This window comes from Nasonia vitripennis, chromosome 1 (assembly GCF_009193385.2).
Source record: "Nasonia vitripennis strain AsymCx chromosome 1, Nvit_psr_1.1, whole genome shotgun sequence".
NCBI lineage: Eukaryota > Metazoa > Arthropoda > Insecta > Hymenoptera > Pteromalidae > Nasonia > Nasonia vitripennis.
In genome coordinates, this window is record NC_045757.1 from 33,596,682 (window position 1) to 33,618,665 (window position 21,984).

Consider the following 21,984-nt stretch of genomic DNA (forward strand, 5'->3'; position numbering starts at 1 on the left):
CTTTTTTTAGCATTCCAAGTCTTTTTTTTAATAAATTAGAAAAATTTCAATAATACATTTTTAATATAAACAGTATTTTATTATGCACAATCCCATTGTTTTCATTCTATTGGAAAATAATATATATAATTTCATTCTTTAAATTAAACTAATACACATACAAATGTCGAGGACGAGAATGAAACGGTTTACAGTTAGGAATGATGAAATATTTCTTAATAAATCCTTAACAATAATTAATAAGTCTTCTTGATTCTTACGATCCTCTGAAAAAAGAAAGTTTTAGTTAGTATGAATTTTTATTTAGTTAGCTTGAATTTTAAGCGAATCTGTCCATCTTTTAGTAGAGCTCTAATGTTAATTATTGGTATTTATTATGAATAAAATTAATTGCATAGTAATTAGTAGAAATCAGTTAGCATCAGTACAGCAACAGTAAATTATAACATTACAATTAACTTAAAAGTATTTCAAACTCTGAAGATAGTCGTTGAAAAATGTAAGTTCTTATTAATCATTCAATATTTTGTGCATATTTAGAAAACTTGATAAATTTATAAAACAGATACTGAGCATTCAAAAGATAAGCTGTTACTTTAATCAATGTATAGATCAAAGAGACATTAATAAACCTGAACAAATATTAAAAATCTGAAATCAAGATGCTGACAGCTAACAATATGGTGCAAGTTGTACAGTAGTGAAAGCTAATTTTCATAAATGCACACACTAATTGATAAAGGTATCTGTAATATATGAACTTACACAATGATGTTGTTGATGGGAATGTGAATCAATTTGACGAAGAATCCAATGAAGCCCATTATGCAAAAGCCAATAGCAGTGGCGATCGCAATCTTTTGAAATTCTGTCGAAAGAGAAGGACATTAACAAATGAGTCTCAAAATAGAGCTTCCGATCATTCAAACTTTAGCCTGCAAATGCAGCAGTATGTTACATACCTTTGCGGTCAGGCTTGGTGCATCTTTTGACAAGACGCATGCTGTCTTTGGCAAACTGCCTGCTGGGCTCAACGAACATCTTGATCTGATCCATTTTGTCTAAGAATGTGCTTTGCCTGCAAAACATAGGAAAACAAAAGATTTCATTAAAAATATGTTGCTACATTAGGTTAACCTCTCCCCACGTACACTTTATCTCGATAAACAGACGCTAAACTATATTTATCAGAGAAACACTCTTGGATTTCGAATTTCGGAGCAGAGGCTCGAGTCGTCCTTCGCAAAACTATCGTAAGACGATACGAAAACAGCTTGCCAAGTTCGCAGTTGGTTTGTGAAATACTCGTGTTTTTGCGCTAAAAAATGCTTATTCACAAGCCGAGACCGTTGCTCCGAAATGAGAAAAAGTCAGTCGAGGCACTTGGATCGCGAATCGAACAAATTTTCGTTGAATTACCAGGTAACTTATGCTACTTACACTTGTTAGCGCAGCTTGGAAAAGAGTAACGCGTTGCACGTACAGTTATTTGACGACTGGAATGCCAGATTGCCCAGTGGGACGACGAAAGCAAGCGGCTGCTACGTGGACGTATGGACCGTTGTTTTGGTATCGATGCGTCACTTCCGGAAATGCAGTAACTCGTAGCGCCACGATAAGTGCGCATGCGTGAAAATTCGAGGCGCGAAATTTGAATTACAATACGCGAGTCAATCATAAATTCGAGTTTTGCTAACCTTCACAGTTAAATTATAATCAACTTTTAAAACCTTCAACAATTTTAAATCAGTGCGTTCAGATAACGATAGTTCCAAGGGCATTCCAGCATCGGCCTGCATTTCTAAGAAACGTCGAATCATCGCTTCACTTCGTGCGTCAAATTGATATTTACGCAACGCCACTTTTTAGCACATGTATAATCCCACAGCGCTGCAGAATTAGAAAAGCAAAGAAAATTTCAAAAAATCACCCTCTACCATCGGCCCCGAACATTATCCGTAGCCCGTATAGTCGGTCTTAAACACACAGCGAAAACAACAATTCAAAGATTACCAACAATTCGCGGGGAAAATAAAAGCCATTGATTAGCGCTACGAAACTTGCAATTACTTCCCTCCATAGTGCACTGGTGGGAGGATCCGGTGTAAAGTCAGAGGAGCGCACGGGTTCGCGCGCTTCACTCGATCTCCGGCGCTTGGCAAGATTATTTATTTATTTTTTAGATAACGCGAATTTTGTAATAAAAAAAAGGACCGTCGGCGCAGTCAAGATGATGCGCTCCTTCGCTCTCGTTGCGCTGTTCTGCGCTGCTACCAGGGCTGTTGAATTCAAAGACTGCGGTGAGCTTTTTAAAATTGATTTTAAGTTATTTAAACAACTTTTTAAATTCAGCAAACGCTATTGACTATAGAAATTCAAGGCTATTTGATTATTAATCTAATATTAATAGTACTCTTAAATCAAGCGCAAAATGATTCGATCGTCCGATTCACAAACACTAGTTCGAGAACTTTGCACAAAAGCTTCAATTTTCGCGTAACGGATATACGCGGACTAATACTGCCTTTTAGTGGCGCTATTAAACCTCTTGGCATCCTCGTCCGAAATGAATCTCGTGACGTAATCGTCCTATAGACACACAGATACATCCGCTCGTTACATAAGTAATCAAACGTGTTGTTCAAAATCATCAAATGTATTGTTTTATCGTTGCATTTACACTGCAACTTTTCGCGTTATACAAGTTTCGATGAATTTTGTCCACCTATGATTCCAGGCTCCACTGCTGGAAACTTCGACAAAGTGGAAATTTCGAACTGCGACTTGAGCGCGCCCGCCTGTGTATTGAAAAAGGGCACCGATGCATCCATTGGTCTTCACTTCACTCCGAGTAAGAAACTTGTAACTTTAATTCCAACCAGAAGATCTTTTACGTTTTTAATCATCCTCATAATTTCAGACAAGGCATCTAGCAGAGTAACCGCTGTGGTCCACGGAATAATCGAGGACATCGACGTGCCTTTCCCGATTCCCAACGCCGAGGCTTGCTTCGACAATCATTCTGGTGTCGTGTGTCCTCTTCCCGCTGGCACTGGAACTAGCTATCACGCTAATCTGCCTGTTCTCGCCAAATATCCCACGGTGATTGTTTTTTTCTTCTTCGATGCGTCTGTTCTAGAAATTAGAAATTTCTGTTATCTAATGCTTTGCATTTGTGCAGGTTTCCGTTACTGTGAAATGGGAGCTGAAGGACGAGAAGGGCGCCAACATTGTCTGCGTTGAAATACCTGTGTCCATTCAGTGATCGTTGAATTAGTAAAATGTACATAATTGTGCACCGTGAATGAATTATAAGGAAAAAATTATCGCCCCCTGAAATACCCTTATATAGCGATGTGATGTGTTTGAATGTAATAAAGGTACATTATTAAAAATCATTCTTCAAAGTTTGAAAATATGGTTTGTATTTTATTTTGTCTTGTTCTTTTTTTACAAGTGATGAAGTAACAATCACTAAAAATATTATGTATATTCTTAATTAATAAATATTATAAAAGTATCTAATAAGAAGAGTATTATGATCGTTTTCGCGAGTGTTCGTATAAGCAGATCAGCAATCGTGAATAACATACAAGTCGACTGAGACCAACGTACATACACTGAATTTCACCGTGTCACGCTATCCTCAAATGTCTTTCATAATGGTAACTCAAACAAATTTGCTATTTTTTTTTTTTTTTTTTGCGACCGACTCACAGTAAAATATAAATTTTATAACTATATGAAAGTGTACCCTGGTAAAAGTCTGGACATCATCATCGATGTCTAGTCATTAAAGTGACTAGAAATCTCGGTTACAAAGCCATACCTGCTTCGAAGCTTTACAGATGAAGTCAGTCATTTAAATGCAAAATGTATAAAAATATCTTATTGCAGTTAGAAGCATCGATTGTGTTTTAATAATGTAAATATGTCTTATAAGTTATTATATTTACTTACAAAACAAGTTTTAGAATATATTAGTTTCATTGCTTTTTATCTCAGAGATCCTTCCTGCTTAATTTGTTTACCAGGGTTAAATACTACTTATCTTACAAAAAATAAAACGTTTTAAGTTAAAGACACTTATCTGTCAAAGCACTTCTCATTTTTATTAGTAAACGAGTTAAATTTAATCTACTACTTTAAATACTGGAAATAATTTTTTACTATCGTAAATGAAAGGTATTAGAACGTTATCACACCCTTAATTTTTCAATATAAATATTAAATCTGCGTAGCTATTGTTTTTTATAAATACTAATTTTTCTATAACGTGAGCTGTAAATAGACTTGCATCTAATATTTAAATCTGTACAAAACACATTATCATTTATTAAGCGTTGATTGCGAAACGCATTATGAAGTTTAAACTTTTTCATTTAAGGGAAGTCTCTTGGTAACTTTGGCACTTCAATTAGATAATGAACTATCCATCGTGTCCTGCCTATCATCGATATGATCACCATCCGTCATATGAAGAGTTCGCTTACTTCTTTGATTTGTCAATGTTTCTTGGCCATTAGGCAACGATTTTTCAGCCTGATAGATAGGTTCATACTCTCTCAACTGCGCCATAAATCCGTCATTGGGATTTATGCAAAACCTTCTTTGTTGTAAAATGGAATATGCTTTCCTGCAAGAAGTAAACATTTCTAATAACTTTTGATTAAATTTCAAAAAGCAAACACAGTAAAAGTTAGCTTACTCCTGTTTCAATCCAAAGGTTTCCATCAAATAAGCAATTACCAGTGCTGCTGACCTCGAAATCCCTGCATTTCCATGAACCAAGACTTTACCTCCAGAATTCAGTGCCTCGTCAATGAAAGATTTGACTTTTTTAAAGTGCTTTATAATATTCTCCGTAGCATTATCAGCAATATCCAAAACAAGATACCTGTATAAAATTACAAACTCGGTGAAATCAGAGTAGTGAAAGAGATGACAACAAAAAAGAGACAATGGTTTGGGCTTACTTGAATTTGTCAGGGAAATTAGGTTTTATAAAGTGAGCTTCAATGTCTTGCCGAACGCAAACAATGTGAGTAATACCATGTTCCAACAAGGAGTCTAGCTTAGACTTGGTAGCAGCACTGTATGGTCCTAAGAATAAGCCTTGTACAACTTCCTAGAAATTTTAGATAAGGGAGACAGATCAATTAAGTATAAAGGATATCATCAAATAAATAGTTATATCATACCTGCATGCTTCTTCGCATGGTGTAAGTCCATTCTTTTGGTACCTCCAATTTTTCAGAGATCTTGGGGTAATCTGCGCAGTTATCGTCACTGCCATACTCCTGAAAATCATTGAAATTATTACAACTTATTTAAATTAATACACAATGCTTCTGTACACTGCGCGTGAATTGATCCACGGTATTATGACTGTCGCTATGACCATGTGGTTTTTTTCTGTTACGGTCAGATTTGGTAGCAATACCGTGGATCAATTCACGCGCAGTGTACATTGAGTGAAAGATCAAAGACGTTGGAAAAATATCTCAGTAAAAATAAGTGGAACTGTACGCATATTATAACTAACCATCGATGAAAATGAATTCATTTGGAAAAAAGCTCTCTTACTAACCAACCATCCCTGACACAACAAGTAAACTGCCAATCGAGCACAATTCAACGCTAACGAAACTCATAGACGATTTGATCTATTAATATCTCGACGATTCTCTTCTCATTATTAAACTTGCTCAAGACATTCATTACCCGTCGAAATAATCTCTCGAAGCCGAAAAAAAAGGGCATCGACCGAAGCTGTGGAAAAGGCAAAACACTGACACACGAGCTAACCTATATATAAGAGCGCGCTCGTTAGGAAAGAAAAGTATGTATTAGCGATTCGACTCACCTCATCGCGGCCATCGTTATCCTCCGCTGAAAGCATCTTGGATAATTTTTCGATTAAAGACGATGTCGCCGATTAATTTTTACTGCCTTGAGATAAGATCGAGAGGCGCGCGAGGAGGCCCGAAACGGTTGCGGACTTATTATTGCACAAAGCGGACTGTGCGATTTGATGATGACATGTATACCTATACGTTGTATATATGTATAAGATGGCGCTACCGATGCTCGGCGCGCGCGCGCGCATGCGGCAGTGCGCCAACTTTTTGCGCAAAAGGCGGCACAATTGAACTCCGTGCTGTGAACTCGCAGATTTAATTTATCGGAAGAGCTCCGTATATTCCTATATCGAATTATTCGGAAGCTATATTATTCGATAAAGGGCCATAGTGTGAATAACGTATAATATTATTATAGTTATCGAGTTTCTATTGTGTTTGCACAAGGGCCCTATTTACATATTATAATCGACCGACGTGCCAATAATCATTTATATAGTATGATAAATAAAACATCCTAGAAATAGGAGAGGACTTTGTGCACCACAGTTATAAGAAAAGAGTGTGAAGAAGGTCTGCAAGAAAAAGGGTGGGGGGGGGGGGTGAGGGTCGGAGACATTTTCCTATATTTGTCAGATGCGTCGATGCGTCAATACGGAATATTTTATAACGAGTCGAGCCTTTCTTACTATCATCGAGTGTCTCACGTACGCAATCGATAATACCGTACATTATTTTTCAATAATTATATACTTGAATAATAAATCTTGAAACATTATGGCATTTACAACTAACGAGGAGATAAAAAAGCACGACGACGACCATCATCTATGTGCTGCAGCTCTCACACTCCAAGAGAACGAGGATCTCTCGTGCCTCGTCGACAAATGTGCAGCTCTCAGACTTCGGAAGGTAAAGCAGTGAAGGCGCACAAACGCATAATCGCTCAGAGCAGCCCAGTGTTCGCCAACATGCTGAACTCGGATCGGATGAAGCATCAGAATATCCTGGAAATTCTCGATGTCGCCTACGACGTTCTCGTGGAAATGATCCGTTTCGTTTACGCTGATGGACGGGTCGGAAACATCGATGATGCCCTAGTCGGTGAGCTCGCGACAGCAGCCGACACCTATATACGCATCTCGACAACGCCATCGGATATCTTCATCTCGCTGACAGACTATACGCATGGACGGGTTGAATAGGGGAGGGCTTATCCGAGTTTATCTTTCGAAACGCGAGTGAAATCAGTGACAAAGCAGAGTTTAAAATTTTGCCGGGTGATATGTTGTGTAAGGTGATTTGCTATCTGTCACTTTATCTATATAATATGCTCTCGAAATGTACGATTTTGTAACGCTACTTTCGCGTTTTTAATAATTAAACAAATGTAGAGATATGCATTCGTCGTTGAAAAATGTAACAATGTATGTACGTATGTACATACTTGCAAGCGTGAATATCGACTAGTATTTTTTTAATGCCTCCTTTGCCTAAAAACGAGCTGTACGTAAACTATTCAAATAAATAATTACGCTTTCTCGTTCTCGAGCCCTACAGGCTCTACTCTACAAGCCTTAGATATTAATTTTTACGCAATTTTCCCACATATGTGTGATATATCAAAATAACCCGTATGTATATAGAAAATATTTTCGCCACGTCGGCCTTTAAATCAGTCTTTACAACATATGTATGGGAGAGAACCATCGGGTATAAACAAAGGAGGAATAAGAGCAAGAGAGAGGGAAAGAGAAATATAAATCCGTTGGAGTAAGACATAAGAGATAGAACAAGTGTATAGCGAAGAGAGGTTAGGGGGGGGGGGGTAGCAGAAGACATTTCCTAATTGATCGATATCGCCCCACCAGCACGTCGGACAGCTCAGGAGTGGGCCCTCGTAATTCCGTTGACTTCGACAACAAGCCGTGTTGACTATATTCAAAAACTCGGCCGTTCGAAGTTTTGCATATTTGATGCTATTTGAAGCTGTCGATTCCAACGTTCATACTTTACACGAGTGAATTTCACGCTCAACCCGAGTCAAGGTATAGATACAAAAAGGTCAGAATACGACGTCACACAAGCTATAATTAACACGTTATATTATTGCAGATTTCTACTAATTATAACGCATCTACTAATTATACCGCATGAAACATGTCCGGAATCGTTAACGAGGAAACAAAAGCAGCGGAGCTAGAATCGCAAGAGCAAATAAACGACGACGATCTGTCTCGCCTCGTCGATAACTTCTCGTCCGCGTGTTTGGCACATAACAACAATAAAGCCGCCGGTGAAATGATATACCTCTTTTGCGCGACCAAAGGCAAATCCATAAAGGTTCACAAGTGCCTATTCGCGCACAAAAGTTCAGTATTCGCCGACATGTTCGTCAGCGCCGAGATGATGGAACAGGACGTCGTGGCGATCCCCGACACGGAATACAACGTCCTCGAGGAAATGGTCCGTTACGTTTACACGGGTAAGGTCCGAGACATCGATGCATTAGCTTGCCAGCTGGCAGTCGTAGCGGACACCTACGCACTCGATGGACTGAAGACCATGTGCGAGATGAGGATGAGTAAAAATTTCAACCTCGACAATGTTATCGTTCGTCTCGAGCTTGCCGAAAAACTCCGAATGCCTCCGGTCATGGAGAAGGCGATGACATTCGTTGTTGCCAACGCGGTCAACGTCAGTGCCAAGCCAGAGTTCCAGAAGTTGTCTGGGCATATTTTGAGTCAACTCTTTAGCAAGTTAGCAAACCACTTTTAGTTTTAATTATATTTCTTAGGTTTATTTTGGAATTTTTTTTTTTCTTCTAACTACCGAATAAAAGTATAATACGTTTGTCGTGTATAAACACTTTTTTTCCTTTATTCTTCATTTGGACTGTAACGTAAGTATTTATTTTTAAGGAGGTTATCCATCTTGGCTCTGTGTATTTACAACCACGTATGGATGAGAAAATCCGTCGACGAACAGATTAGTCAAGACGCTTACGGATAACTTTTTTTGTCTAATAACAGTGATAATTTTGCTATTTTAAACAGGTCTTATCAAATGCAACATAACGAATTTTGAGAAAACAAGTAAAGTACGTGTACATAAGTAGTACTGTGCCCTTGACGGTTAATTTTGAAATTGGCGCTATTCGCAAACACACGTTAGCTGGCACTGCGGTTCGGTCGGTATAGTCGGTAAGCGCGACCAATCAGCTCAACGACATACTGGGCCTAACTGGGCATATGCTTTCCAGCTTTTGTTTACACCTCGATCGTCTTACTCCCTTTGTCGCGCTTGCGTTCAAGTGTTAACCTGTTCTGCGCTGTTGCCAGATTCGAAAATGCACGTTCGCATTTTTGCAGTTGTGTTCAACGCCGGTAATATAGTATAACCTGAGCTAAGCGTCAACAGCAAGATTTTGTGCATCTGTCCGTTCACTAGCAAGCGCTTAAAGGCTCAAGAATCTTGATATTAGAAAGGTAAAACCAGGATACTTTAATGTTAGTGGCGCGAAACGCGATCGTTTAGATGCTTATTAGCTCATGATAACTATTAGCAGATCGCTGGCATCAGTGCACTACGTTAAACATGGCTACAGAAGTTACTGGTATCGTCAACTCGATCGTCAACGTCAACGCCATTTCCTCGAAATTCGATTGGGAAATTGATAATTTTTCTACACGCTGCCTGAACGTTGGTCAATATCTGGAATCACCAAAATTCACGAGTGTAAAAAATGACAAAAGCAATATTGAATGGTGTCCAAATGGACAAAGAGAAAGTGTAAAAGATTATTTATCTATTTTTATAGTTTTTCAAGCTTTTGCACAGATCGAAGCCGTGGTTACTATCACGTTTTCTGATAAAGAAGGTCAAGCAATGCTGTCGAAAACTATGGATGCACATGTATTCATAAAAGGCGAAACATGGGGATACTCCAACATTACATCCCGAAAGTTTGTTACAAGCTCAGTAAATGGCATATTAAACGACGATAAGTTTATTCTCAGTTGAGAATTGGGTATGAAATAGCATACAAGACAACAAACCAAGAAGTAGAAGACAATGTTCTACCTCAACTCCAAGACGAATACGAGGCTCTTTTCACCAGCAGCAATTTGAGTGACGTAACCCTTATATCGGAAGGTAAAGAGGTTAAGGCACACAAGCAGTTCTGTGTTTGCTGCCATGTTCAACACCGAGATGACGGAAAAATAGGCGAACATGGTGGAGATTGCCGATATCAAATACGGCGTTCTTATGGAAATGATTCGTTTCATTTATGCCGGAAAGACAAATGACATCGATGCACTCGCTGATGATCTGGCGGTTGCAGCGGACAAATACGCATTGGATGGGTTGAAGAATATATGCGAGAAGAGGATGCTTAAAATCTTGAACATGGACAATGTCATCAATTTTGTACAACTCGCCGACACATTCCAAATGGTTAAATTGAAGAAGAAGGCGATCGAATTTATCGTGAAAAATGCGCTCTATTGTGTCGGTAACAAACCGGAGTTCGGATTGTTGCCTCAGGATATTGTATTCGAAGTATTTCAGTGTATGGCAAACAAGTTGGCATAACGTTACTTTACTGATAGTTTGTAGCGTTTTTATATAATATAATAATAATACTTATATATATATTTTTTTAAATTAATAATATATAACGATAGTACGTTTGTCGTGAACAATTCTTTCGCATTATTTATTTCGACTCACGTGTACATTTTTGAATGAAGAAAACCGCGGTGTTATAGGTAAATATGTATGTACACAAGTATCAATTTTCAGCACATATTATATAATAACTATTGCTGCACGATCTGTGCACGGTGTTCGCGTCTCTCGCAAAAACGAGGAAGAAAAGATTTTTCTGCTGTAAAGTCCGGTAGTTTTAACCGTTCTACCACCGTAACGACTGTTCAGTAAGAACAACGGTGAGCCACTGGTAGTTTTGGCGAGTCGCGACTCGTAAAATTGGTCGCTTACGCGGGACACTAGCAAAAATGACCGAATTGATTCTTTAAAACTGCTGAACTCTACGGTAATCTTGGCTAGTCTTCGTACAATGACGGATTACTGGTGCGATTTCGGTTAAAATGGCTGAGTTTTTTAAAAGATAGAGATAAACAGAAAAGGTAGCAGAAGAAATTTTCCCTTTCTTTTCGCGCAGATGCGGCCCTGCGCCTGCGCATTAGGTCGGATTACGGGTAGGCGGTAGCCCAAGCGTGGGCCTGAGAGAACATGATCACTACGCTTATTTTGACAGCGAGCGGTGTTTATTACATTCTTGAACTTGACCGTAGGTGCACGTTGGCTGAAGTTTCTACAGTTCTATGTTTTTTTTTTTTGTTTATCATTATTATTAATTAATTAATTTTATACCTTCCTTGTTGAATTTGTGATCAACCCTGCTTGAAGACGCGTATACACTTCCATCTAAAAATTTTCCGAATATTAAAGGTAGAAATACTCACTTATTGATATAAATACACGAAACACAACAATTTTAATCCTAATTAACTCATCATTTCTGCAGATATACACTGCTCGAACAATGGCATACATGATGGACGCGGAAATAGAAAAAGCAACTGAGCAAGGAGCAGAAGATCAAGGCGATGACGATGTGTCTCGTCTCGTGGACCAATGTACAGCGCTTAGAATTAACGAAGTTGAAATTAGTGACGTCATATCCCTTCACTGCATTTTGGAAGGTAAATCCGTCAATGCACACAAACGCATGCTCGCGCAGTGCAGTCCAGTGTTCGCCACTCTGTTCAACGCCGAGATGAATAAGAGTATCGTCGCCATTACCGATGTAAGATACGAAGTTCTCGTGGAAATGATCCGTTTCATTTACGCTAGAAAGGTCAGATATGACGATGCCCTACTCGTCGAACTTGCGACAGCAGCTCACACCTACGGAGTGAATGGACTGAAGATTATGTGCGAAGAGAGGTTGATTAAGATTTTGAACGTCGACAATGTCATCGGTTGCGCTCAACTCGCCGATCGACTGCGCATGGTTAAATTAAAGAAGAAGTCGATCGAATTTATCGTTAAAAATGCGCGCGATGTCGGTACCAAACCGGAGTGTGAATTATTGCCTCGCGAAGTTCTAATCGAAGTACTTCGTTCTTTGGTAAACCAAGAATAACGTTATTTTACTGGAAAGTTATATAGCTTAGACAACGCGTGATCGCTTATCACATCGCGCTGATAGACTCCGAATGATTGCACGATGTCTTTTTAAACCAGAGATGAACTCCTTGCCTAAACAAATTTTAATTGAATTGATTGTGCCTTTGTGCATTCGGAAGACCTATAACCTATCGTTGACCCAGAGTATAAAAGTCTGCTAGAACGTCGTTTCGATGAAATTTTAGAAAGCAAACTATACAATAATAGTATATTTGTTGCTGAGGCAAATTCACATAAGTTTGTGCACGTTTATTAGTAAAACGTATAACTTCTGGTTGTTTTGTGTTTATTTTTACTTATAAATTTAACGTAGCTAAATGCAAATTCGTTTTAAACAAATAACTTATTTAAATACTATTGCTGCCCGTCCTATATAATACAGCCGAATAACCGATATAACCATCTACTTCCATATTTACATCAAGCGCTATGTTAATAACACACTGGGCTGAAATCGAATAATACACACATGTAAGAGTAGTCGGTAATCCAAACATTTGTAATATTTGTTATTCTACACATAATTCATGCTTGTATAGTTATAGTTAGCCTAATACCTTATTTTCACGATCGCAACCTACCAACTTGCCGTTATTTTTTCAAGCCACACCAATTCGCAATGCATGTGTATAAGTGTATAAGCAAATAAAACACAATGTTTTTCCAAACCTACCGTCAATTCACACATACACCCGCAGTCGAATCCTAGAAAATGTAGGTCGACAGGACCGCCCCCAGACGAATTACAAGAAAGAACCTGCCAAATTGCCGGAAAATTAGAACAGAGCACATTACAAGCGTAGCAGCAGTCGATTCCACGGTCATTAGACGAAAAAAGTGCAAAAATCGCCGACACTTATAGGCCCATTGGTCTCGCGGATAAACGTCTTGTCTCGCAGATTACAGAACAAAAGAAAAATATGAATCACGCTAATTCATCAAAGTGTACACACACACAGAACGCAGGCGGCGCAAGTGCGGGCGATAAATCGGCGTGGGACACGAGGGTCGCAATTACAATTTCGGGGATACATAAAGTTCGACTCGCGCGCTGTGCAGCTGCTGAATGTCATTAGCGCAGCGCGGCTATCTGGTTCCTTTCTAAAAATAATTGCCGCACGCGCGAGCGCTGCCACCGGTGGAAAAATCGCATTTTCACGTAATGATCCGTTTCGTCGGTCTGGTGCAATTGCGAAATGGGAAAAATGCGCCCGACTTCTTTTTTTTTTTTCGTCAGTTGCTCTCTACAGTGTATTATACAGCTCCTTCCGCTAGATGCATGTGTGTGTGTGTGTATGTTGGCTTATTAATGGCCTGTATGTATACATGGCTCTTGCTTTTTTTCGTCGCAGGATATGTAGTTTATAAGTTCGCGCCCGCGCTAATAAGTAAAAGTAAACCGGCGCAGGTTGACCGCCGGCTATTTAGCGGTCTTTTTTTTTTGTCGAATGCGGCTAATTCGCAAAAAGTTTTGTCAAAATGGGGTTTCGTAAAGTTCGCAGCTGTGTATACTTGATTTAATTAGCCGTGTTATTATGCTGCATGAATTTGTCGTCGCTTTTGTTTTATATTCGAAATGCACAGCATAGGTGTACATGTGGGGCATGTGTGCATAATCCGTGTTCGACTTCCTTGACCTTACATCACTGATGTAATACAAGTGTGCAGGAGAGATGTCCTTTTTCTATACCGTCATATACGCGTTATTGCTCGCTTATTATGTGGATACACAACAAATATAAAACACGTATACAGGCTATAATAAATTAAGCATTACAAGCGCACGCCACGTCGTTCGATCGAGCTAGTTCTCCTTTTGAATAACTCAATTGTAGACTGTGTGGAATAAGCTGGTGTATTCGATTTGCGATGGCGGTACAGCGCAGAGAGCCGAGCTGACGAATTTTATAGGCCGTTAAAGTATCATGCCGACGAGGTGTAAGGGTACTTGCTGGCGTTCGGTCACTCGAACGGTGCCGACTAATTCGAATTATAAGCGCAATATACAGGCGAATATATTGTTCGCGGTTATATATAAAAAAAAGGCTTTTTACGACGCGATCCTTGTTCTCTTACATAACAAATAAACACAATCATCCCATTATTTGCTGTGGGTAGCTCCTCCAATCACGGCAATAATTGTGTATACCGAACGAAACCGATCACACGAATTATCCAACCGTTACTTTATTAAAAATTTCGGACACAGGTCACACAGGTGTATACACATAATAACACAATCAGCTGACCCCGAGACGATGGGAAAATCAGTGTATAGAGCATGACCGGTATCTCCCTCCGAAAAGAATGCAATTTCGCGGTTTTACGAGCGCGTCTCGCTCTCCTTCTCCGCTCGGAGCGTTGCTCTTTCTTCCGGGAGCCGCGCGCCCGGCGCAGAGATATATCGCGAGCGCTAACTATCGGTTTTGCCGCTTTCGCAAGTGTGTGTGCGTGCGTATCTCCGGTAAATCTCGACGCTGCAGATAGTGGCCCGAAGGAGATCGGTTATGTCTTCGATTTTCGTAACGAAATCGCTATCTCTTACGGTTGTCAGCGAAAGCGATCGCGACGATTTTCAGAGGCGTGTGAATGATGATCGGTAAGGAATCGGTTTGTTTATTGGGTGTATAGAGGGCTTATTCAGACTGATTCACGCCTGTGTGTTACCGGTTAATTGATTGTACTATCCAGGAGCATCACCTCGATATGATCATCATCATTCGTAGCGAGATTCCTTCCTTCCTCTCCGACCTACCGCAATGTCACAGTCTTTCTCTCTCGCTCACATTAGTAAGCGATCGCGTTTTTATCGGTCTCCTTGCGCCCATTTACCTTCTCCTCTCCTCGACTCTTCACTGATCTGGATTCGTTCGCGTCTCTAATTGCCGCGAGCTACACCGCGTTTTTTTACGCGTACTTTTCTCCTCTAATTACGCGGAGATCGGTAATAGCAGCTCTCGATTTCTCGAGTAACGTCGCGTCGATTTCTGATGATGAAGCGACGAAATTCTTCTATCAACGATCGTTGATAAATCGATTTCCGATCGACGCGTCCGTACATAATTAATCGGTAGCTATAGGCATGTTTATATTTTGAAAGGGAACTTCACACCGCGCCGGGGAGAGTCGTTAGTACAGCGGCAACAGCTGATGAGCGAGGAAGCCGAGTTACGGGCATTATTATGATCGCCGTACGGTTATTTATTATTTAATAGACTTTCTAGCCGAGCGCGGCTATTACGACGCGCGTATGATGTGCGCGTTTCGCGCCGCTATCTCGATCGGCGCATCGGACATCGCTTTTCTCGATCTAGAACGCAGTTTTTTCGTTATTCCTTATTCTTACAGCGAATGGATAGAAGAGGCGTTACAAAATCGCGATGAAAATTCAATTTAAGAAGACGGACAGTTCACATCGTAAATCATGCGCTCGAGTGCTTAAAAATCGCTTTTACTATCCTCTGCGCCGAGACCATTAGCCCGACGTAAAAGTGCTCTATACCGCGCCGGTGTATGAATATAAAAATAAAGCTCTCCCGAATCAATTAACCACGGGCTCTTGATCGCGTAAAGCGGCGACTATGTCGAATTCCGCCGTAAAAATCGCGAAAAAAAAAGTGGAATAACGACTGCCTGTCGTGCGCGCATATAACGAGATAATCGATCTCGGGGATGCAGCGACCTATATATATATGTATAACACACTCGTACACAAAAGAGAGCATATATACGTATATACAAGCAGTGCAGCGTGAGCGTATAATTTTCAATTATTATTTTTGCGCGAGTATTATTTCGGCCGTAAAAATCAATCCGCTGCATAGTAGCGCGAACTATGCAAATGCGCCGCGTATATATACGTACTCTGTACTCTTGCGCGCGTATAATTTGGCGGAGAGAAAGCGCGCGCGGATTTTACATAAGGGGCTATATCTCTATAGCGACGTATATACAGAACTAACGCACCTCCGCGAGAGATGTGTATGTATGTGTGCACCGAGTGCGTGAGCTCTACGCGGAAGTCGTGAGACCGATCGAATTGTAATTTCGCGTTTCCTCCCGCCAGACTGTGTGCTTCCTTGGATTTATGTGTGTATATATATATATATATATAGGTATGTCTTCGCTAGAGGGAAGTCCTGATTGCGACTAATTTATTGGCGGCGGGGATTAATTTCGTCGGTTGCGCAATGTCGATTATTCTGGCGGGAGTTTTAAAAATACGCGCGTTTGTGTTTGTGTTACTGCGCTGCAGCGCATTCGAGGGTATAATTTGCCTGTGGGAAATGAGCGCAGCGCAGCGGTGAGGTGTATTAGAAATAAATTTATATCATATGTATATTTGTTGTGGAGAGGGAGAGAGAGAAGTTCCTGAAGATTGCGCCGAATCGGGAAAAATAATTGCACTTCCTTCTCCGCGCAAACGAACAAAGTCTGCTCCTTTATACGCGTGCGCGATAAATTATATTAAGAGAAAGAAAGAGAGAGAGAGAGAATTGCGTAAGTTTTTTCGCGTTTTATGCCTCATGAGTCATTAAAGCTGACTTTCCTTAGCCTATATATCGGTGTATAATGCAGCTCAAAATCGAAAGTGGCCTAATGATGCACACTTCTCTCTATACACCACAGAAGAAAAAGAGAGAGAGAGAACACAAAGTCTGCGTAATATTCTTTTCGCGGTACATTAATTCAAACGCAGCAGCATCGCGTCGGTAAGGAAAAAATTGCGCCAGTATAAGACTCCCTCTCTCTCTCTCTCTCTCTCTCTGCGAGAGAATGAGAATTCCGCATTTTTGCAAGCATCCGCACTCCTATGCGTGAAATCGTGTGTAATATGCGATACGTTATTCTTATAATAATATTCATACACATCGCCTCAAAGAATATATATATATGTGCCGATTCCCGATTTATTAGGAAACATATTCGTGCGTGTAATATACAGGTCTGTACGCAAAGTATAATTTATGGCAATTATTCAAATTAATAGAGTAGTAAACCGGAAAGCTTATTACGCCGCGGTTTGTGTGCAGTGCGTCGCTGTAACACGTACATAGCGCAACAGGATTTTCAGGCGCGCACTTTAAATCGTCTGAATTTGCAAATTATATCAGCGAACGGTCCGCCCGGTCGCGACGTGTTACACAACGCTTTCAGCGCGATATACCACTGTATTATTATACCCAAGTATACATAAAAATATAATTTATCGTATATACATGTTCTCGCAGAAATTTCAAAACACACCAAAACTATTCGCTCCCTTTAATGGTCTCGCCGCTTAAAAAACGATCGCGACATTAGGAGGTCCGTCGCAGAAGATTTAGTATTAGAGTCGATCGCCTCGCCCGCGGCCTCGCCATCCTCGGATATCTGGATCGCGACGTCGAGGCGTGGTGCGCTCGCGCGCATAAATTCCAGCCGAATCGGGAGGTACCGGTATATACCTACCTTCAGCAGCCTTGATTTTCCAAGATTTTTTTTTTTTTTTTTTTTTTTTTTTGGTCAGGGCGAGAACTATATATACCTAAGCTCTATTACCGAAGTTTCTGCGTAAGAAAAAAAGAGACTCGTTGAAAGTGCGAGGCACACAGGTCTTACGTGATATCGAGATAAATCGAGTGCATAGGGCCGCTTATCTGTTCAGGAAATATTAATACATGCAAATCCACAATGTGACTCGTTTCGCATTGTGCCGTGAATTATTGCAGATAACGTTCGATAATGAGTTTACTTTGGAGCTTGTTAATCAATTTTTTTTTTTATTCATTTTAGAGTATAACGTATGCGTGTACAGCCTGTCAGTCAGTTATACACCAAAGGCTTGAATTACATTTGAAAATCCCGCACACGAGCTCACTCGCGGAATGCATGCATGAATCATAAAAGTCGTGAGGCCGCGTTTGCCGCTGATTTATTTTGCCGTTATTCGAGCATCGATCGTTCCTTCGCAATATATGCACCGGAAATTTAGGCGAACTTGCGTATACTAAATACGCGATCGATTAAATCTCGAGTGGAGAAATTAGAGGGGAAATCTTCCTCTTATAATTTCGCAATTATGTAAAATAAGACGCGCAATTTTTATCCAGTGAAAAATGGGGTTACGGGTGGACGATATTTTTACGAGACGCTGATTTAACGAGGAGTAAAAATGTCATCGTAAATAGATGCAATTCTTTTTTCTATATAAAGGAGAGACAGTGTGCAACTGCAGTCTCTATGCGCGCTCACATTGTTGCTGTAATAATATATATTCGCTTTATGAATTATCGTGGGAAAAGCCGCGCGGCCGAGCGTAAAAACGCATAGAAATGCTAATAACGCTTGGTTTCTTCCTTTCTAGCGAGGAGTCTCCTTTTTTTTCGCATGTTCGTTAGGCGTGAAAAATAATACGCGACGAGTGCGTTTAATTTCTATCTAGCTCTTATCTTATTAAGCCGCGCGTGTATGTAATACATACGCGCATTACTATTTTCGTGTAATTGTTTTGTCTTATATGCGCGGGAGGAGGGGGGGGGTGATTCAATTTTCTTCATTTAATATATGTTAAGTTTCGTTGCGTGTGTGTTGCAAGCGTCATCTCACTGCGCAATAACAGCGATTGTTATACGCACGTTTGCGCGATCGTGTGTACGAGTTTTCTTTGAATATACAGTGAATGTGTGTAATTGTGTATGTGCAAGAGTAACGCGTAGACGTTTTGTTTGCTTAAACGATAGGCACTTTATTGTCGGGAATATTTAGTCGTTTATAAATTGGGTATACTCAACAGTCCTCGGGCCTAACGCAACTGTCACCTTTGAGCATGTAACCGTCGGAGCAGGCACATCCTGCTTTGGCACAAACCTGAAAGAAAATGGAAAATCGCGATTATTTGAAGCATCGTTCAGGATTTTTTTAGAATAAAGAAGGTATACGTACTCCTACTATGAGGCAGACGACATGCAAATGACACCTCGGCGGACATATGTAATTGCACTCTTTGTACGTTTGATTCGCTGGACAATCGTGATCAGCGGCTTCGTCTGCCAAATAGTATAGTTATAAAGTTTGGGTTATAATTATTATTTGTCAAATCATTCAACATTCTAATCTCATAAATAAATTTTCATTACACTTACTCATGGACGCCAAGTTAGCGCTGACGAACAGCACGAGACAAAAGGCAAAAATTTTCGTGAACATTATTTACTTCCACTCTTGGATAGAACACTGAGCGCAAGGCAGGAAAAACTGTCGCTGTATATAAGCACACAATTAGACCGAGTCGCTTCTTCAATGTCAGGACGTTCGACGAGAATTGTTAGTGTCAATTATCAGCGAAAGATAACGCTCGAATAATTCCTTATACGATTTCTCTACATCGAGTATACAATGTCAACGATGCACAACGCGCCTACTTATCGCTGTCAAAATATTGTTTGAAAAAAAAACTTAATCATCGCATTGCTCTATCTCCGACGAACATATCAAAGTCGTCCAATCGCTAATTATAATCATCGTATCACCTGTAAAAAAAATGTAAAATACCGAAAGGGTACACACACACACGAAACGGTTCATGCTTCACAGCAGCAGCAGCAGCAGCGTCGGTAATAATTAACGAGCCTTTAACCAGCTGGATATAAGTTCACGCTCGGCCGAGTCGCCTAGTACTATATTCGCGAAAGTCTCGTATATAGGCTGGTCTGTGAAATTTTTCTAGAAATCGAAATTTCTCGGACCGATTTTTCCGTTATGACACACACTCGCCCTCCCCACGCGATAATCGTATGCATAATATTATGCATATTCGCGTGCGAGCGCGTTTTTTCCTATAATTACACAGTTGGGAAATCTTCCGCTGATATATCGAGCGCAGTTTATCGTAAGGGGATTTATAGATCGCGCGGTGATTTTTCGTTGAAATTTTGAGCGAGTTTTTTTTCTTCTCCCCCTCCTCGCGCGTGCGGAGAACTGGTTTTCTTGTTTATCGTGAATTTTAATGTTTCGCGCAAAGTTGCAAAATGCGCAAAACTGGCTTGCCGCCGCGATTCTTTTTAATAAGCGCCGCGGCGCAGCTTATGGATTATTTTTTCTCCCGAATTTCACCACCGATTTATACAGGCGTTCGCTAGATATAGATATATCATGAATGTGAGCTTTAGTAACGTGGATCTCGTCTATATATAGGGTTATTGGGAAAAAGGCTCGAGAATCGCAACTCATCGCATCGCGTTGAGCAAGTGCGTGTGTGTGTGTGTTGTGGTATTACAGTGTATAATATAGAGCATAGAGCGACATAACGAGCGTATAAGCGAAACCGCGAAAAACGCTCGCAACACAATCGCAGTTTTCCCAAACGGCGCCTCGAGCGATCGGCCTACTTTCCAGCGCTCTCTGCTCGCTGCAGCCTTCCTTTTCTCATATATAATCGCAGCAGATGTGGTATTACACATTGTTCGCCGCAATTATCAGAACTGCGCTGTGTGTAGTGTCAACAAAAAGAGCGTAATACGCGCGACTGTTTAATATAATGCGGCTGCGTCGATTTATTAAAGAATATGAGATATAGAAAGAGAGAAAGAGTAAGGGGTTAAACTTTCTGTACGAATTTTAACGATATAGCTCTCGCGCAGACCCGGAAAAAGTGTAGACGCGCCGTAATGACGGATTTTCTAATATGAAAAAGACCGAAAATTACATAGGATTATAGCATCTAGTCCACATATATTTATCCAAATTCCTCGACGCGTATACCCGAGCGGTGTGTATAATTTCATACGCATAACACTCGATATAGGTGCAAAAAGACGATTAAACCTTGCATTTATAATATCCCCGATTCTTCTCTTTCATCGAAGGCTAAACGCCGGTACATTACGTCGACTACGTAATCGCAAGGCCGCCAGTTGTAAAACGCGCCGAAAAATTCTAATCGGCGCTTCGATTTTTCATTCGGCTTGTAATACGCTACACCGGCGAAAGTAAAGCACACGCGAGTATTTCTGTAATTTGCCGCACTGCATAAATTGCATAAGTGACGTAATGCAGAGAGGCGTGTACACGCGTATCGATTAGGACACGCGCGCGACAAGCCGCGAAAATGACGGGGCTGTAAGTAGAAGAAAAAAAAAATATATATATATATATCGAAGGCAGGAAAAACATAGAGGAGAGTGTGCGCGCGCAGAGTGTCGTAAACAGGATTAAATATGTGCGTAGCCTTTTTTTCGCGCGCGCGCGCGCGCGCCCCATCAAACGAAAATATATAACGATAACTCGTTCGTCCAGTTCGTTCGCCTCTCGTTATACGAGTAGGTATGGATCGAACTGGCTGTGGGTATACATCGTGTATACGCGTTTTTTTTTTCGTCGTTTCTAATGCTTTGCGGAAATATGCGCGAGATTTTTTTCTTCGCGCTGTGTTTGCGTGGTTGTAGTGTCGGGACGTCGATGATAATGAATTTGATATGTATACGCAGCTTGGAGATCAGTTTATTTTGCCGACATTGCTCGCGAGTTTATGGTAATGCGATAGTGGATATATTGATGGTGTAATTGATTTCATTTTTCAGTCGTTTATTTTTCATGCAAACATCAATCGTCCTGATTAAGTTAAATAACTTATTTTCAAATTTCCCGCGCATGCTGAGGAGCTGAAACATTTAATTATAAAATTTAACAGCCCCATTATAAGTAGCGAAATATAACACACGGCTTATCTGCCCTCTTATCTTCGATGCGCTTCGCGCCAGCAGGATAATAGCCTCGAGTGAGCATCAGTTATAACTTTCGAGGTGTGCGTCGTCGATGTTGTAACCGTATAACTCACCCGATGCGCCGCTACTATCTATACTCGCGATTTTCCGCAGCTGTGACTATGGCTTTTCTTTGTGCAAGCTAACAGCTATCGGCCAGT

General features: G+C 40.4%; 7 protein-coding genes across 10 annotated transcripts; 4 read left to right on the plus strand and 3 right to left on the minus strand.

The window, feature by feature from the left end:
* Position 1: 1 nt before the first annotated feature.
* LOC100113939 (protein transport protein Sec61 subunit gamma) lies at positions 2-2,075 on the minus strand. Its single transcript, XM_001606456.6, has 4 exons — positions 1,441-2,075; positions 963-1,078; positions 766-868; positions 2-266 (listed from the first exon to the last, which is right to left on the minus strand). Exons 2-4 carry the CDS (start codon positions 1,054-1,056, stop codon positions 257-259), a joined length of 207 nt encoding a protein of 68 aa, XP_001606506.1. The 5' UTR covers positions 1,057-1,078; positions 1,441-2,075; the 3' UTR covers positions 2-256.
* On the plus strand, positions 1,673-3,416 carry LOC100121976 (NPC intracellular cholesterol transporter 2 homolog a). The gene is made up of 4 exons (XM_016986050.3): positions 1,673-2,300; positions 2,738-2,851; positions 2,921-3,102; positions 3,182-3,416. The coding sequence occupies exons 1-4, from the start codon at positions 2,231-2,233 to the stop codon at positions 3,263-3,265; spliced, it is 450 nt and encodes a 149-aa protein (XP_016841539.1). The 5' UTR covers positions 1,673-2,230; the 3' UTR covers positions 3,266-3,416.
* On the minus strand, positions 3,409-6,028 carry LOC100121993 (serine/threonine/tyrosine-interacting protein). 3 transcript variants are annotated; one of them, XM_001605544.6, is made up of 5 exons: positions 5,867-6,028; positions 5,202-5,300; positions 4,977-5,128; positions 4,709-4,897; positions 3,409-4,636 (listed from the first exon to the last, which is right to left on the minus strand). In XM_001605544.6, exons 1-5 carry the CDS (start codon positions 5,900-5,902, stop codon positions 4,414-4,416), a joined length of 699 nt encoding a protein of 232 aa, XP_001605594.1. In that variant the 5' UTR covers positions 5,903-6,028; the 3' UTR covers positions 3,409-4,413. The 3 variants fall into 3 exon arrangements, with proteins under 3 accessions (XP_001605594.1, XP_032451889.1, XP_032451888.1); XM_032595998.1 differs by lacking the exon at positions 5,867-6,028 and adding an exon at positions 5,591-5,729; XM_032595997.1 differs by lacking the exon at positions 5,867-6,028 and adding an exon at positions 5,546-5,581.
* A 1,634-nt stretch (positions 6,029-7,662) lies between these two features.
* On the plus strand, positions 7,663-8,727 carry LOC100679054 (speckle-type POZ protein-like). Its single transcript, XM_031920959.2, has 2 exons — positions 7,663-7,909; positions 7,977-8,727. Exon 2 carries the CDS (start codon positions 8,022-8,024, stop codon positions 8,637-8,639), a length of 618 nt encoding a protein of 205 aa, XP_031776819.1. The 5' UTR covers positions 7,663-7,909; positions 7,977-8,021; the 3' UTR covers positions 8,640-8,727.
* Positions 8,728-10,094: 1,367 nt separating this feature from the next.
* On the plus strand, positions 10,095-10,457 carry LOC103317871 (speckle-type POZ protein B-like). The gene has a single exon (XM_008217818.1). It carries the CDS (start codon positions 10,095-10,097, stop codon positions 10,455-10,457), a length of 363 nt encoding a protein of 120 aa, XP_008216040.1.
* A 668-nt stretch (positions 10,458-11,125) lies between these two features.
* LOC100679124 (speckle-type POZ protein-like) lies at positions 11,126-12,748 on the plus strand. The gene is made up of 2 exons (XM_003423873.3): positions 11,126-11,339; positions 11,416-12,748. Exon 2 carries the CDS (start codon positions 11,434-11,436, stop codon positions 12,034-12,036), a length of 603 nt encoding a protein of 200 aa, XP_003423921.1. The 5' UTR covers positions 11,126-11,339; positions 11,416-11,433; the 3' UTR covers positions 12,037-12,748.
* Positions 12,749-18,781: 6,033 nt separating this feature from the next.
* Positions 18,782-19,952, minus strand: LOC100679090 (venom peptide SjAPI). Of its 2 annotated transcripts, none has more exons than XM_003423872.5 (3): positions 19,205-19,952; positions 19,005-19,108; positions 18,782-18,929 (listed from the first exon to the last, which is right to left on the minus strand). In XM_003423872.5, the coding sequence occupies exons 1-3, from the start codon at positions 19,266-19,268 to the stop codon at positions 18,849-18,851; spliced, it is 249 nt and encodes an 82-aa protein (XP_003423920.1). In that variant the 5' UTR covers positions 19,269-19,952; the 3' UTR covers positions 18,782-18,848. The 2 variants fall into 2 exon arrangements, with proteins under 2 accessions (XP_003423920.1, XP_031776803.1); XM_031920943.2 differs by having other exon boundaries at positions 19,039-19,108; positions 19,205-19,728.
* Between the last annotated feature and the right edge of the window lie 2,032 nt (positions 19,953-21,984).

What these genes read in the sequence shown, in the direction of transcription:
- LOC100113939 (XM_001606456.6), bottom strand. Translation starts at nt 1,056, where the DNA reads ATGGATCAGATCAAGATGTTCGTTGAGCCCAGCAGGCAGTTTGCCAAA. An exon ending in CACCAAGCCTGACCGCAAAG is followed by an intron (nt 869 to 962) that starts GTATGTAACATA and finishes CTCTTTCGACAG; the next exon opens with AATTTCAAAAGATTGCGATC.
- LOC100121976 (XM_016986050.3), top strand. Translation starts at nt 2,231, where the DNA reads ATGATGCGCTCCTTCGCTCTCGTTGCGCTGTTCTGCGCTGCTACCAGG. An exon ending in TGTTGAATTCAAAGACTGCG is followed by an intron (nt 2,301 to 2,737) that starts GTGAGCTTTTTA and finishes CTATGATTCCAG; the next exon opens with GCTCCACTGCTGGAAACTTC. An exon ending in TGGTCTTCACTTCACTCCGA is followed by an intron (nt 2,852 to 2,920) that starts GTAAGAAACTTG and finishes TCATAATTTCAG; the next exon opens with ACAAGGCATCTAGCAGAGTA.
- LOC100121993 (XM_001605544.6), bottom strand. Translation starts at nt 5,902, where the DNA reads ATGCTTTCAGCGGAGGATAACGATGGCCGCGATGAG. An exon ending in ATAACGATGGCCGCGATGAG is followed by an intron (nt 5,301 to 5,866) that starts GTGAGTCGAATC and finishes AATGATTTTCAG; the next exon opens with GAGTATGGCAGTGACGATAA. An exon ending in AATTTCCCTGACAAATTCAA is followed by an intron (nt 4,898 to 4,976) that starts GTAAGCCCAAAC and finishes AATTTTATACAG; the next exon opens with GTATCTTGTTTTGGATATTG.
- LOC100679054 (XM_031920959.2), top strand. Translation starts at nt 8,022, where the DNA reads ATGTCCGGAATCGTTAACGAGGAAACAAAAGCAGCGGAGCTAGAATCG.
- LOC103317871 (XM_008217818.1), top strand. Translation starts at nt 10,095, where the DNA reads ATGGTGGAGATTGCCGATATCAAATACGGCGTTCTTATGGAAATGATT.
- LOC100679124 (XM_003423873.3), top strand. Translation starts at nt 11,434, where the DNA reads ATGGCATACATGATGGACGCGGAAATAGAAAAAGCAACTGAGCAAGGA.
- LOC100679090 (XM_003423872.5), bottom strand. Translation starts at nt 19,268, where the DNA reads ATGTTCACGAAAATTTTTGCCTTTTGTCTCGTGCTGTTCGTCAGCGCT. An exon ending in CGCTAACTTGGCGTCCATGA is followed by an intron (nt 19,109 to 19,204) that starts GTAAGTGTAATG and finishes ACTATTTGGCAG; the next exon opens with ACGAAGCCGCTGATCACGAT. An exon ending in TCGTCTGCCTCATAGTAGGA is followed by an intron (nt 18,930 to 19,004) that starts GTACGTATACCT and finishes ATTTTCTTTCAG; the next exon opens with GTTTGTGCCAAAGCAGGATG.